Source organism: Myripristis murdjan, chromosome 8 (genome assembly GCF_902150065.1).
Source record: "Myripristis murdjan chromosome 8, fMyrMur1.1, whole genome shotgun sequence".
Classification (NCBI taxonomy): Eukaryota; Metazoa; Chordata; class Actinopteri; order Holocentriformes; family Holocentridae; genus Myripristis; species Myripristis murdjan.
The window spans coordinates 31,520,762-31,537,789 of NC_043987.1; the positions used below are offsets into that span (position 1 = coordinate 31,520,762).

A 17,028-nucleotide genomic window follows, 5' to 3' on the forward strand; every position below is an offset into this window, starting at 1 on the left:
ACCCCAGTGAACCAGTGTGTAGGAAATTGATGTAGGAACTGAATTTTCATTGAATTACGCATATATATATACTTTTGTGACCTCTGGAGCTGTTTTTGTGAGAAAATTTCACTTCCGCATCTGAAAAAGCTAAACCGGAAGTGACGTAGGAAGAGGGAGTGCGGTCAATTTGAACAATAGGAATATAATGGATCTTAATGCCAGTTGTGACTCTGAAGAGGTTGTTAATGTGTATTCTTATGAATATGACGGACCACAGCCTTATAATTACGAGCCTGTTAGGCGTCAAAGAGACCAGGAACAGACCAGGGTCAGAAGAAATAACGGACAGAGAGAAATTGAGTTGTGGTGCGAGGAGAACCAGTGGAGGACCGGGCAGGTGTCATGGTCAGTGACCAGGGTTAGCTTGTAGATACGTATATATGCGAATATATCTATGAACGTTAGCAAGCGATTTCTAACACTGTGTTCACATCACAACCCTGTAAAGTTTGCTATCACGTATCAGGCTATAACTAGTAATGATCGTCTAATACCAGCAGGAGTATACTTACCTATAACGGAAACTAATGAGCTTCTGTCAGTCGTATTTCGCACAGCATAATATAACTCCGCACTACGTCGTATCGCGCTTTACCATCACCGCAGGAGAGAGAGAGAGAGAGAGATAAACATCTTCCTGATAAACACTTTGTTTGATAGGTGCTTGTGTGGGAAATGCCAGCCAATGGCCTCAGCCCAGGAGAGCATGTGCTGCAGGGAGGTGGATGCCTTCTGGGCCCTGGTGGAGAGTCTAACCCCCAGACCCGATATATCATGCCTTACACAGCACCCTGGCTTTGAAGCAAGCTGTCTGAATCCGTTTGTGCTACAGATAGCCTACATGAGTTTCAGGCAGGAGCATGGCCCTCTCCAGGCCAGCAAACATGAGTATGTTTAGAGCAAAAATGATCTATTACTCTGTTGAGTTCTTTCAATTGTCCGATTTTCTATACAATTAGAATAAAAGCCTTTTGGATCACGATAATGTAAATATTGATGCTGAGTGTTCAGCATCAATATTTTCAGCAGATTTCTAAACGTATAAGTCATTGCTTTTAAACCATATACTTGACCTCTGATATTAAATTGACTTTACCTATTTGAAATACAATAATAGTAAACAGTACAGCTAAGTATTTATATGTAGATGAATAGCAAATTGGGGGCAATATTAAAACAATCTGAATAATTTTGTTTCTCTATTACAAGTTTCTCATACTTAGGTCACCACTACCTGTATTACACTTTTTGATGACAATAATAAGACAACAATATTGTGTCCCTATCCCCAGGCAATACCGCTATACAGCCTACAGGCAAGTTGTCCGCTGGGCCTATGGCATTCTGGGCAGGCACATAAGAAAGCCCTTACCTTCTTGTGTTGTTTCTGCCATCAGAAGACAGTTTCCAGAGGAAGGAGGAACATACAAAGGCTTTGAATGGCCTCATTTGGGTGACAATCAATAAAAAAAAAAATCACAATCAAAGTGTCTTACTGTATAAAATCATTTTATGAAATTTAGATCATATATATATGAAACAGATTTGCATTAATGATTCAGCCTGCATTCACAGCAGCCTAAGGCTAATAAACATGTCCTACAGATATAGATAGCTTGACATAGATATATAAACTATTAATGTGTTTATATTATTTGTTCATGAATTGCAGATAAGAAAATAAGGCACATTCTGTAAAACAACCAAAACTCAAAACACAAAATTCAAACTTTTTAAAATATGTATGTAGATGCACCAAATGTATGTCATTGAAAGAAAAATATGCCAATTGACCCATTTACAACTAGAAAGCATATTTTCAACTAAAGTCGTTTCAGTTTTCAATTAGATATTTCATTTATAGAAAATGTTTTAATATGCATTTGGATCTACATCAAAATACACATAGAAATTCATGAGATATGTGTATTTGAGTATGATAAGCAGAAATAAACAGTAAAAAGGTCAAAAATGCTTTCTAGCAACACTGAGAAAACTTGAAAAACAAAGCAAAGAATAAGTCATTCAAACCACAACACCTGTGCTGGTTTCACACTAATGTCCTGTGTTGAATCGTGAATGCTGTGCAAGATACAGGCCAACTGCCTCATCCTTGTTGATCTTCTGGAAGGATCTGGAAAGGGGGGCAGGTGTAGTGGAAGACAACACAGCACTGCGCTCTCGTAGAGCCTGTGGTGATCTGGAGTATCCCACTCTCAGAGACTCCATGAGGGCCGCTGCATATGCTGAAGCAAGGAAACAAATGTTTACATCACAGTCACTGTCATTACTGTTGACTTGGACTGACACATAATAAATAATATTTAGGGACTGACTGAAACTGCTAACCGTATGATGGCTTCTCCTTAACAGGACGGACTACCCAGCCACCTTTGCAGAACCTCGGGTAGCGAACCGCATAGCATACCTCACCATCACTGGTTCGAGCAACTTCTCTGCTGCCATTGCTGTTGAAATGCAGAGCTGCCAAGAGAAGCCTGTAGAAAAAGTAGAATGTGCCCATCACAAGTGGTACACATGTGAATAAACCCAGAAGTAAAAAAAAAAAAAAACAGAAAATTTGTAAAACCTAATTTTTCTTATGAAGTGTGTTGAAGCAACACTGTGACTAAAAAGTGCCATTATCCATTTACAGGACAGAATATTAAAAACTAAATAAATACTAGTTCCCCGTTTATTGGGTTAGGGTTAGCTTCTCTCCTCTTCTCTATTTCACCATGGGTGGAGCCTAGCACTCTGTGTGTGCTCTACTGAGCTTCCGTACTTTTATTGCACTGTAAGTGCAATAAAAGTACTTTTATTGCACTTTTATTGCACTGTAAGTGCAATAAAGCTTTGCGAATACAAAGGTAATAACAGTAATTTATTAATGTAACAATATCATCATCCATTGTAATGTTTCACTATGGACATCGTCATATGCCAGTTCTGTAGACATCGCCCAACCCTAATACTGAGAGGTCTTGTCCGATTTTTATCAATGAAGTTTGGACTGCTGTATTAGTTTTAGCCGTACTCATTCTCTGATCATCACATATTTACCTGCTGTACATCCCAAGGAAGGAGAAACCAGTGTGCTTTGGCGCAAAGTGCAGGATGAGGGAGTGAAATGCCTCCAGAGAATAGGTCTGATGCTGTGGGGACAACTGCCGAACATCCTTCACCAGTGCTGTTCTTGTAGCTACACTCTCCAGTTTAACTGCTACAGCTGATCCTGTATAAACACATATTTTGTTCTGATCATATGGCATGATTGTATGATCACAATCAGGTGTGATTTGTATAACACCTTGTTTATGATTTTTACTCTTTATCTTAAACCAAGCACACTGAAGATTTATCACTAAACAGTTTCAGCCACATACTGTACACGGTATGTTGTACCTGGTTCCAGCCACTCCTTGTTCCTTGCTTCTCCCTCCAGAGGTGGATGAGCACAGAAGGGAAACGCAGGAGTGTCATGTTCATGAATGTCCTGAACATGGTTGACCATGCTTTTCCACTTCGCCTCCATCACATCTGGATCTCCATTAGGAGTGGAAGCTGCCGTCCAGTAAAGATGATTAATAACAGCTGGCCTCCACAGCTTCAGGTCCTCACACTCCCTCTCCTTTGCAGCAGCATCCAGAGCTTTCCCTACACCTGTTTCAGAACAGAAACGCACAATGTTAAAAAGAAGAAAATGTAATTTTAAACAACAGCCAAGCTATAAAAAAATTACCTTTATCAAGATACATACTTTTACCAATATGCCAAATGTCAAAGAAATGGCTTGTTCCTTGTGGACACAACTCCTCCCGCACCCACTTAGCAACCTAAAGCGTGGGACACATTAGTCATAAGAAAATGTAGTTTTGGCTGTAAATATTGTCAGTGCCAAAATTTTGTGTGTGTACATATCTGCTGTTGTGTGTCTTCACCTGCCGATTTCTGTCTGTGATGAGGGTTGACACTTGCATCTGGTGCTCCTTAAGAAAGCTTATGCTGCGCTTCAGACCTTCTACCTCACACCAGGTGCTACTTGGGACCTCTGAGCTCTGTAAAAAACATTCGGTCATATCACTAACTGTGATAGCAGACAACTGATTTGAGTCTGATAACGTTAACATACCTGGACAAGTTGAAGATCCAAAACCTTGTTAACTCTGTCCTCAATCAAAGAATAGGTGCCATATTTGGCACAATGGCCAGGAGAGTCTGACCTATCAATGTCAAAAACATTTTAATTAGTTTATTTAACAGGAGCCATGCGCAACACAAATGTTGGGCCAGAGTTAACTATATAGCTAATTTATATCTGTGGTCAGACATTAAAGCACAAAAGTGATACATTAAACTATATCATATTGTTTTGACCTGTTTTCTATATCAATGCTACAAGCCAAAGTGTATTACCTGCAGTCACCAGAGAGGATCAGCCCACCCCCCATCTCATTCAGATCTCTGATGATCCCTGCCTGTTCATTCTGCCAAGCCTGCACGATGGTAGGAATTGTGTACAGTCGCTGATGGCGGAAGAAGGTGCTGGCACTGATGCACTGAAGCCCAAACAGCTTCAGCATTTTTATGGTCTGGGTAGCCATGCAACCCGAAAAGTGGATGGCACCACTCAATAAGAGGTTGCAGGCAGGCATGTTTCGGTGCAGCATTGGCTGGTTCTGCCAATAACGCTCATGCCCACATGTTGCACAGACCTAAGGGATGTATGTGACAAGCAAAAAATGACTGTCTATACGATAAAAACAATAAAGTATATAAATAGATCAAAAGAAAACAAAACAAAATCAATAAAAAATTAACATACAGGTTATGATGAACTTCCTTTTCGATCAGAATTCACAAATATCCTCTTACTTGCTTTATTTTTACGTAAGTTCCCTCCTGCTGCTCTATGTTTCCCTGGGTTTCTCCACAACAGGCAGGGCAAATGTTGAACAAGGACATCAGCTGGCTTTGGCACACGATGAACTTGTCAGCCACACTGAAAAAAAGAAAAAGTTATTACATCTGACCATGACACAATTTGGTGGCACATAATCTAATCTAAATTAAAAGAAGTCTTACTTGAGGTCAGGGGGAGATTCCTGAGGTGGCTCTTTTGACAGTTCCTCGTCAGCTGACTCACTCATTTCCTCCTCTGGGATCCAAGACATATCACCAGCTTCGTCCATGAAAACAGAGGAGGATTCATCATCGCTGTGTACAGGGCTGGCCAGTGGAGTTGATGTTTGTTTCTCAAACCTTTCGGTCTGAGTCGCTACACTGACCATCTTGGGCTGGACCTGGACAGCTAGGATAAAATAAATAAATAAATAAAGACGTATACCTTATATAACTGTGGAACATCATACATTCAGTGGTCACTTTAATAGGTACACCTGTACAATCTAATGCCATCTAATACAACAGCTCTGTCACAAAATCTGCATTTATGAAGCTTATAATGTTCAATGTTTGTTGACATTAGGTCTGAGCTGTGTTAGTTCAATTATATATTGATTGTGGAGGTCATAGTTAGTGTTTGAGTTGTACCAGCCTGCATCATACTGAGAGGTTTTTCAAATATTTTGCCCTCCTACATTATGTAAATGTATGTGTGGCATGTACAGCTAATTCTAGATGTAAGAGTAATGTTACACTACCTGATGAACGATGAAAAGGCTTGAGGTTACACTGTGAACCAAAGTGAAGCACAGATGGTTGAGAACCCAGTGGAGAGAAGGCCTCTTCCTCTGGGTCTGCATGCACTGCAGCACTGGCTGTAGGTGCATCTGTAGTATCTCCCAAATCCTTAGAACACACCAACATTACACCACATGAAAATATATTACAAATTTATTAGATGTGCGAGCAAAGTCACCAAGTTGTAACTAGACTTCAGGGTTCTAATGTTAACAAACCAATTATGCCTTCTCATATGTAAACAGTACAGTATAAGTGCATTGCTAATACTAGCTAACCATAATGCTAGCCACGATGCCTTATTAGCTGCGGGTGTTTACAAGCTAGCTAAGTTGCCTTACAACAATTAACACGTATCATACCTTGCGCCTCATTATTTAAAAATCATTATTTTGACTAATTTGGAAGTTAGCAAACGTTAGAGAACAATACTTACGGTGCACAGTTGACGTTTTCGTCGAGCTGAATCTCTGACGGATCCGTGACCAGTGAGCCCGCCGGCGGCAGAACCAGAGGCTGCTGCTGATGGCGGACCTGATGAAGACGCTGTGTGTACTGAAGGAACCGCGCCTGTATTCAGTCTCACCCGATCATGGCATCGGCATCCCATCCTGAACTCCATCATATCACTGGGATGATAATCCCCCGGTCTAAAATGAGCGCCACATACGACCGCGTTTTCAGTAACAGATGCAGAAGTGAAATCCCGCCTCTTCACCTGCACAAAACGCACCCAGGCACGAAAGATAGCTCCGTTCCTTTTCCTGTTAGGAAAACGGTGGACCCGATGTCCTGACAGACTGGAATTTGTGCAACCAGCACAAACACAATAATTTACCATGATGATTTAATTTAAAATGCTACTAACTCACTATACCACAACCGCTCAGACCCACTGTCACCTACAACTGCGCACTAAGCTAGGGCAGAGCTGTGGAGACCGACTCCCTCTTGTTACGTCATATGACGCGATGTTGAAAAAAAGAGCGTTTTTAGGAGCTTTGCTCAAAACTGCCACTTTTTCCTCTGAATAAGTGCCCTTACGTCTTGTAAAACATATTTAATCCCGCATTAACGTTTCACATGGTCATTTTCACACAAGGTTAAGTATAATTTTTGTAAAAAATTTAACCTGCAATATGCTCTTTAAATTCCCAGTTCAAGATGCCACGAGGCTCGACCACAACTCTCTGCATCAACTGCAAAGCAGTGATTGCTGTGGCCACCAAGACCTGCAAGTCTTGCCAGGCAGTGCAGCCAAGGAAACAACGGCTGGCAAAAAAGCTGCAAAAATTTGAGGCCAAGAAAGAGGGCTGGTTAAAAAACCAAAAAAAAATAAAATAAAACCACCTCACATGTCATGGATGAGGCATCTGTGTTGGTATGTGTTTAATATCTGTAACTGTATGTCACAAAGTTATGGCTGATTGTATGACAACTTAAGTTTTTTTTTTTTTTTTTAGCTGGAAAAATTGCAGACACTGGGACACAGAGCTGTAGTGATTGTTGCCAAACCAGGCAAAAAGCCTGCCACTTGGCACACACAGGTTGTGCACCCCAAGTGGCAGTTGACGGCTCAAGCTGCAAAGTGCCTTGATAGAATGAAGGCCCTATTTGAGTTGCTGATCACTGGTAAGCCTGTCTATCTGCAATCATTTATAATTTCAACATATACCTCCGTCTATACTTAATACTCATCAAAAATTCATGAAGGCTTGATGATACGACAATGCATTCATAATTTGGCATTTTAACTCTAGATAAAATATATTTTAGTGAGAAGCAAGCAGCAAGCAAATCCATTTAAATTTCTCAAATAACAATGCTAGCATGCAGATCAAAACAACCTTACTCTGATCATTTTGTCTTTTTGTTCCATTGAGGTTGGACAAACCAGCAGCCCTCCACCGGCTCAGCCATCCAGCCCTCCACTGCCACTGCCATCGACCCCTCGACCTCTGTCGTCCAGCCCTCCACTGCCACTGCCATCGACCCCTCGACCTCTGTCGTCCAGCCCTCCACTGCCATCGACCCCTCGACCTCTGTCGTCCAGCCCTCCACTGCCACTGCCATCAACCCCTCGACCTCTGTCGTCCAGCCCTCCACTGCCATCGACCCCTCGACCTCTGTCGTCCAGCCCTCCACTGCCACTGCCATCGACCCCTCGACCTCTGTCGTCCAGCCCTCCACTGCCATCGACCCCTCGACCTCTGTCGTCCAGCCCTCCACTGCCACTGCCATCGACCCCTCGACCTCTGTCATCCAGCCCTCCACTGCCATCGACCCCTCGACCTCTGTCGTCCAGCCTCCGCTGCCATCCTGCCCTCCTACCATCAAACCTTCCACCTGTCCTGGCATCCATCCCTCTACCACGCATCATGGCATTCAGCCCACCACCAGTCCTGAGCACACAGTTGCTAAAAAGAACCAGGGTATGCTGTAGTCACATCTTTAAATAGTGTCTGTATCCTATTAGCAGTGTAGTTGTTTTTGCTTATCATGTTATTTTCTGTGGGAATGCCAACTTCTGACATTATATTATTGTGGTAAAAGATTCTGTTGCTTTACAGTTTGCGTTGACAAAATTTTCTCACATATTAGGGGAATATCATGTCAAAATGACAGAGTTTTGGTTTGATATCACATGGGACATACCATCAGCTTCAATGGAATGATTAGATTATTTTTAATGACATGTTTAATGACTTTTTAATAATAATAGCAGTAGTAACTGCTCTTTACGGACAGTTTTCTTTATTCTCAACAGGTTTGCCTCCAAAGAAGAAACCAAGGAAAGATTCACCTGGAGGTTATTTGGTCATCCTTTATTTACACTCCCCCATTTCAAATAGGACAGTACATATTTATATATTTATAATCTTTATTTATTCTTCTACATTTGCGATATGACATTAATCAATCAATCAATAAAGCTTTATTTATACATTACCTTTCATAGAGATCAAATGCAGGTCAATATGCATAACAGTGATATAAACACGAGAACATAAAATAGTGCCAACACACAGTGATAACAAAGATGGACTTAGAAAAGGAGACTAGCAAACCCAAATACTTAAAAATAAATGTTTTAACAACAATAATGCTAAGTTCACATGGAGTCCGGCAGACAGCAGACAGCAAATGCTGCTGCACAGCACGGTAAAAACAAAAAAACTGTCCGACGGAATGGCAAAACGACACACACACGTCACTATGTTGCTATAATTATTATTATATTGATTATTATATTACGTACCTGGTATTCCACCCAGCTCTGTACTCATCCCGTCCCATATATATGCCTTCCTGGTGGCATCCCGGTAGGCAGCCAGCGACGGATCATATAATTCAGGGTGCTGCTGCACCAAAATCACTAATTTCTCATTGTCAATCTCCATGTTTCACTCATTGCCTGGCAACCACTTCAGATTCCACTGAGGTTACCGTCACTGCAGTGTATTGTTTGGAAGACCAAAAACGAGAACATTACAATAATCCAACATGCTTATGATAAAATGTGCATTAATCTTTCTGTGTTGCGCAGTGTTGAGCAAAAACTGTTGTCTTGAATGATCATTTTCTTTCTGTGCATCCCTTGCAGTTCTATAAAAATGTTTAAAAAATGTAAGTGGACACTTTTTGCTCTTAAGAATGCAGCCATATGATCGGGGGAAAGGACCAGTATTATCCAGTGAAGCGCGTCGTAAAGACGAAAATGCAGAAGGTTCTCTCTTGTCATTATTTGAAGTAGAAATGTAATGTAAATATATACCTTTACTACGGATGTATTTAGTGGATTTTAATGCTCCACAGTTCTAAAGTCCTCTGACAGTGTGATAAACATTTTTTAAATATTTCTCAGGGGAAGCAATTGGAGTTGGTGGAGTGGGAGCCCTGTTCCATGTGGTATGTATAATTTCTCTCTCTCTCTCTCTCTCTCTCTCTCTCTCTCTTTTTTTTTTTTTAAAGAAATTGTCACAGTTTTTATTATGCATGTAACGGAAGTTGTAAGGTATTTTTTTTAAATGCTTTTGTGCTATTTATTTATAATAACTTATTTTAAATGGCAAGCATAAACAGAGAGTACATATAAATACCTCAGTCAAACTATTACCATATGAAGGTAATTTACAGTAATCATATAACTGTCTGTATTTAAACATAGTGAGTATGAGGTACAAACTGAAGCCCACTGTGTCCTGTACTGGCATGTTGTCATTGAATCTTCTTTACATTTATTGCAGTGGAAAGACGTGGCCTCTGCAGTGGGTGGCAAAGGAAAACACAAAAGATGACACCTAGACATCTTCACACACGCAGACGCACCCGCACGCATGCACACAAACACACACACACACACACACACACACATAAACACCAAGCACTTTTGTAACTAAAAAGAGTGTATTTTATTTGTTATTATCCCTGTCATTATTGTTGTTGTTATCTTGTTGTTGTTATATATTTCATGTTACAATAAAAACATTTGAAAAGGTTAGTGGTGTCAAGAGATTAAAAAAATTGAGAGATTAATTAATTATGATCTGTAATTAATTGATCTAATTAATCTCTTTTTTAATCTCACCTAAAATTGCTGAGAAAAGCCCTCAACTTGAGGTATTTCCCTTTAAATTCATTACATTATTGTAGCAGATCAGTCCGATGCGGGTCGGGGGGACGACCCCTCTTTTTCAAGACCCTTTTTTGGAAAAAAAAAAAAAAAAAAAAATTATATGGACAAAATCTTGTTTGAATAAAAAAGCCAACGGCCGGCATCAGGCGGGCCGGCCGCGCCACCGGGTCTGGTCTGCCGGATCTGACAGGTGAGCGGCGCACACATAGCCTACTGCCATATCAATTTTTGTTCATACGCAGCTGCAATGACTGCGCAATGCGGCCATTCGCCGGTAATCGCGGCATCAGGCGAGCCTACCTACTGGTTTACATATGCACAATACATGTGTATTTGCTTAGACCCCCAATATTAGACGAGGGCATTTTTTCAGGGCATTTTCAATGGAAAAAATATCGTCTTATATTCGGATGAATACGGTAATGTATTAACTTCGATCACGCAACCTTTTCTTCCACCTCCTCTCCTCTCCTCTCCTCTCCTCCACACAGTCGGACACACACACGAGTCGCGACACCCCCTCCTCAACATGCTCTGCCTGTTTACAACGGACTCGGACTGTTGGGGCGGGTGTTAATCAAAACAAACCAATCATGTCTTGACCTCGTCACAGGTTGCTGGCCTCTGATTGGCCTGGCCTGTCTCTCTGACTTAAAAAAAAAAAAAAATCAGACTGGTGAGGCCAGCCGGTCCGGACCGACAGCTGATTGGCCTGGCCGGCGACCTGTTTAAAAAAAAAAAAAAAAAAAAAAAAAAAAGACGGGCAGGCCACCGGGCCGGCGCTTCGGGAAATCTCACGGTTCTCCCGATGTACAGTCCGGGCCTGACAATAGGAGCCTATCAGCTTATGCTAAACAAGTCCAAACACAATGACAGCCAACCAATGTCCACTTCAGGGTGTGACTGACCATTGTTTTCCACCCCCAGCACAGGAAGCCCAACGCCTACAAACCGATTTTTATAAAAAGTAAAGTTAGAGATTAATAATTAGATTAACTCGATTAAAAAACATAACGCGCTAAATATGACTGTAATTAATTAATCTCAATTAACGCGATAATTTGACACCACTAGAAAAGGTATGATCTAGATGTTGTTGTAATGCAATACATACATGCATATGGACAGATAGATGGATTGATTGATTGAATGATTGATTTATCACAGAAGTGGAACAAAATTGTTGTATCAGTATGAATACACACATCTGAATAAATAAATAAATAAATTTATAAAATAAAATTAATGAAAAGAAAACTATAAAACTACCAGTATAATATAGACAAATTAAGCAGAAGTTAATTTGATGTATGAAATCATAGTTTGTGGTCTAATCAAACCTGTTTTAAAAGATGGAATTAATTTGTTAGGTTTATCTTAAAATTACATAAATCACATATTAACAGTAAAGTGTAAATTACAAAGATTGGAATATTCTATAGTTTGTATTGTGGCTAAAATGCTTTGAGCTGTTTCATTAAATTTTAAAAGATTTAGTTATGTTTTGAAAATCAAACAAAAGTCATTATTTAATACATAGAAACGTATTTATGGTCTAATGTAGCCTAACCAGTTTTGGTTTGTCCCTTACGGGACACCGTATTTCAAGGTCCCTTTTCCGTGCGGGTGTCATATTGTTTTTATGTTTATTTCACTGTTTTGAAAGGGCCAGCAACAAATGTGGAGTTGTCAGAGTTCTGTGCAAATAAAAACCACGGGTCCCAGCCGCAAACCAAACTTCTCCTGTGTGTGCGCCGTGCTTCTCCTCCCCGCACGACACCCCCCACATCATATTAACACAACGCAGAGTCCCAGGGTGTTTAGGGAGGCTCCCGCGGAAGAGGCACGGCCGACACCAGGTTACATGTACATTTGTAACTACAAAAGTTAACAAAACAAAGCTAAAGCCACAAGCTATCTTAAAATACAGCAAAAGCACGTTTTAAGAGCAACTCGGTCCGTGACCGACACCAACTTCCTTCCGGTTCGTTGTTAATAGCGTCCCTAGCTACCACCATAGCAACAACAGAAACGTAGTTTTACTGCAATTTCGTAGAGAGATCTGAAAGAATGTACGACTAAACGACAAAACTACGGATCGTATACACAAACCGAATGGATACTATGAAAATAAAGTGTACATTTGTCGCTAGAAAAGTTATCAAAACAAAGCTAAAGCCACAAGCTATCTTAAAATATAGCAATTTCCACCGAAAGTAGAAGGAATGTCCGCCATGTTTTTTGTTCACGCCGGGGAGAAACTGGGCAGTCACGTGACCGAAACCTAAAGTATGCCCGCAGAAAAGACTTGGCAGATAAGACGTACCCATGTCACAATTTCAGAGCCATTTTAGTGGAATGACTACGTTTTGCCTTGTGGACCAACGTAGCTACTACACAATTTGGAGTGAGACTGGGTTGCAACCACTAATATACTGGGTGGCGGAGCCATTGTAAGTGAGTGGGACAAGACCCACCCACTTTTAACGTCTGGAAACGACGGCATTTTCAGTGTGCTGTCAGTAAACTCCATTCTGTGGCACTTGCTCTTTGAGAGAAAGGTTAAATAAACTCCACACCACATTTTTGCTGCTACTTTGTCTGTCATGCTGCGCTGACTCAAATCCATCTATTTCTAGGTGCTGCACATGTCTGGGTTGGTATCAAAGAACATAGGAACGTAGAAGTTTCATAGAAAACAGGAGCATAAAAATTACATAGGTACAATGGAGGTTTCAAGATATAAATCAAGGGCATACTAACTAAGCAGACATGAGCAGTATATTTCCATTACATTTCCCTCCTTTTGATTATACTTAATCACACAAAATGAAACACCTCAGAAAGAAATTTACAAGAGAACAGTCAAAATACTGCATGAACTGCATGCCCCCCGTTCGCCTGAATGGATGCCAAGGGGGTCTGGGGTTGTCAGGTTCCATGAGGTCCGTTGTCAGATGAGATTTTGGAGGGAATGCCCCATCTTGGAATTATTTCCGTCAGCAGGGCTTTAGCCACTGTTGATGCCGTGGCACATTTACAGGGAAGACTTCAATCCATTTTGAGAACATATCAATAATGACCAGGCAGTACTTCCTTCCTTTGCATTGTGTCAGTTCAATGAAATCGAGCATGATGTGTTGAAATGTTCTGGTTGTTGGTGGGTGTGCTCCTATATGTGGTGTTTGTTCTCCTCTGCCTGTGTTGTTTCTGGCGCAGATGACTACAACTGCAGAAATCTGCTGCAACTGATGTAAAACCTTTGGTGTACCAGTGTTTTTGAACTGCTGTACACATCCCTCCTTTTGACACATGATCCAACCCATGTGTCAATTGACAGAAACAGTGAAAAAACTTTTTAGGCAGGCAGGTTTGTTGTCTGTGCCACGCCACACACCATCAACCTGTTCACACCCATGTTGGGCCCAAAGTTCAGCAGGGGCTGCATAAAACTTAAAGTCTGTGAGAAGAACTGCTGGGGTAGAAAGAACAGGAAGCATAAGAGGAAGTGGTTTTTGAGCTGCTGCTTTGGCAGCAGCATCTGCTCGAGCGTTGCCATGGGAAACGGAGTCAGTAGCAGAGGTGTGAGCTGCACACTTGCAGACGGCTATCTGTGCTGGGAGGGGAATAGCAGAGAGATCAGCAACTTTGTCAGAATGCTGCACAGGTTTACCATCAGATTTGAGGAAATTTCTATGCTTCCAGAGAGTGCCAAAATCATGTGCCATGCCAAATGGGCAACGGCAGTCAGTGTAGATGGTAACAGACTTTCCTTTGGCTGATCGACAGGCCTCAGTGAGGGCAATCAGTTCTGCTGCCTGTGCTGAGAGATGAGAAGGGAGTGGACAGGATGAGATTCAAGGATTCAAGGAACTTTATTGTCATACCAGCTCACATTCACACGTTAGTGGTATGAAATTATAAGCCCCAGACACATGATCAGTATAAGCCTAAATAAATAAATAAAGCAAGGTAAAAAAAAAGAGAAGTGTAAATATAAAATATTAAATATGTAAGTATAAACAGTATATATAAATATAAACAGTATGTATAAACTATAAACAGTATATATGAATAAATATAAATAGCCTATATGAATATATAAACAGTATATATATATACACACACACACACACACACACACACAAACACACATATAAGTGTGTGTATATATATATATCATATAATATAAACAGTGTATATGAATAGATATAAGCAGCATTTATAAATGGACCAAGTGACAGAACCTGACGCCCGGTACTGGGATTCAGGAACTGTTAGACATGAACACAGACAGTGCTGAAATTCTTGTGAGTGCTAAACACGCATGTTAGTGATATTGCACTTATAGTGGAAAGTGATTTGTGCAGGAAAAAGGGAGAAAGAGAGAATGAGATGGGAGAAGGTGGGAGACTACAGAGCATGGCTCTGTACTCATGATAACGTCATGATCAGAAACAGCAAAACCAACATGTGAAGTCCCTCAGAGCGGGTCACAGGATGCAGAACCATCTACAAAGAAAACAAGATCAGCATTAGGAAGAGGGGTGTCAGTGAGGTCAGGGCATGGTGTGCACATCAGCTGGAGTTCAGCCTCGCAACTGTGAGGTTCACCATCTGTTGGGAGGGGAAGAACAGTTGCACGGTTAAGAGTAGGGTTGGGAATCTCTGGCATGAGGCCGATTCGATACATATCTAGATACACGGGTTACAATTCGATTCAAAAATGATATATTTTTAATACAGAATGATTTGATACGATTCGATACACCGTATCGAATCGTATCAAATCATATCAGAACTGCCCATTTCTGATCACCACTGTGTGCTCTTTAATGCTATCCTGACCTTAACAAAAACTAAGAGGGAGTGCCTGGTTAAAAAGAGATATCTTGCTTATGAGGCCGAAGCCAACTTTACTAATCTCATGAGATCATTTGAACCACACAGTGGTGACTGCACTCTAAATGACATGGTCGAGCAATTCAACAACACCCTGTCAGCTGCTTTAAATACTGTTGCCCCACTAAAACAGGTAAAACAGAAGTTTACAGACAGAATATCCCCATGGTTAAACAATAACAGTGTTAAAAAAGCAAAGAGAACATGTCGGGCAGCTGAAAGAAAATGGAGGAAAACCAAGCTTACAGTTCACTGTAACATATACAAAGAAGCCATGAACACATATAACAAGGAAATACATCTGGCAGGAATGAACTATTTTTCCAAGATTATCACAGAGAATTGAGGAAACTCTAGAATATTGTTCTCCACTATTGACCAGCTACTCAACACTGCTCCCACTTCACCACAGTTCTCTGCATCTAGATGTGAAGAACTTGCACTGCTCTTCAATAACAAAATAACATCAATTAGAACTACTATTGCTGTTAATCCAGACACCAATGCAAACGCAGGTGATCTCAGAAAATTCTGTGATGTAACCATGGGGAAATTCACCAGCATAACATTATCTGAGCTCTGTAAGACTGTCACTGAATGTAACTCCACTACCTCATGTGTTGACCCTGTACCTACAGCATTTTTGAAACGGGTGTTCAACAGTATATAAAGTCACGTCCTGGCAATTATAAACATGTCACTTCAAACTGGCATCTTCCCAGATGAGTTCAAAACAGCTGTTGTAAAACCTTTACTAAAGAAACCCAACCTAGATAGTAATGCACTAAGCAGCTATAGGCCAATATCAAACATACCATTCATTAGTAAGATACTTGAAAAAATAGTTGCAGCGCAAATAAATGCCTTTCTTAAAGAAAATAACATCATGGAGGAATTTCAATCAGGCTTTAGAAAATATCATAGCACTGAAACGGCAACCTCAGACTGAACTATGATGGAAATAAGGTCTCAATTCTTATCCTCTTAGACCTTAGCGCTGCGTTTGATACAACTGACCATGACATTTTAATCAATCGCCTTGAAAAATTGATTGGTCTTTCTGACTGTGCGTTACACTGGTTTAAAACTTACATCAAAGGGAGAAAGTTTTACATCAGACTGGGAGATCATGTGTCTGGGGAACAGGACAACTGCTATGGAGTTCCACAAGGGAGCTGCCTTGGTCCATTAATTTTCTCGCTATACATGCTGCCACTCGGTGACATCATCAGAAAGCACAATGTATGTTTTCATAGTTATGCAGACGACACACAACTGAATATTTCTGCTGAACCAAATGATGTTACAGCAATAAATTCCATCACTACCTGTCTCATGGCAGTGAACAAATGGATGAGCGATAACTTCTTAAAGCTAAATGAAGACAAAACAGAGATCCTGTTAGTTGGCCCCAAAACAAAAAGAGAGATGCTGTCCATTAACTTGGGGAAACTGGCTCCCAGGATTAAATCTGAGGTTACATGTCTTGGCATTGTATTGGATCCAGATCTTAGTTTCAAATCCCACATTAATAAGGTGACGAGGACATCATTCTTCCACCTTCGAAACATTGCTAAAGTGTGACCATTTATAAATCTAAAAGATGCTGAAAAACTAATACAGGCTTTTATCTCAAGCAGACTTGACTACTGTAATGTACTTTTTACCAGCCTCCCAAAGAAAACCACTGACAGACTTCAGCTCATCCAAAACTCTGCTGCTCGCTTATTAACCAGAACCAGGAA

General features: G+C 40.7%; 1 protein-coding gene across 1 annotated transcript; it reads left to right on the plus strand.

The window, feature by feature from the left end:
* Window positions 1-7,243: 7,243 nt before the first annotated feature.
* LOC115363847 (putative pectinesterase/pectinesterase inhibitor 28) lies at window positions 7,244-10,066 on the plus strand. Its single transcript, XM_030058171.1, has 6 exons — window positions 7,244-7,377; window positions 7,629-8,177; window positions 8,513-8,554; window positions 9,399-9,472; window positions 9,611-9,654; window positions 9,993-10,066. The coding sequence occupies exons 1-6, from the start codon at window positions 7,347-7,349 to the stop codon at window positions 10,048-10,050; spliced, it is 798 nt and encodes a 265-aa protein (XP_029914031.1). The 5' UTR covers window positions 7,244-7,346; the 3' UTR covers window positions 10,051-10,066.
* Window positions 10,067-17,028: the final 6,962 nt, after the last annotated feature.

Bases quoted from the DNA above. Each gene is read 5' to 3' on its own strand.
- LOC115363847 (XM_030058171.1), top strand. From the start codon at position 7,347: ATGAAGGCCCTATTTGAGTTGCTGATCACTG. The intron at 8,178-8,512 runs GTATGCTGTAGT...TATTCTCAACAG, and splicing joins AGTTGCTAAAAAGAACCAGG to GTTTGCCTCCAAAGAAGAAA. The intron at 8,555-9,398 runs GTTATTTGGTCA...TTTGCTCTTAAG, and splicing joins AAGGAAAGATTCACCTGGAG to AATGCAGCCATATGATCGGG.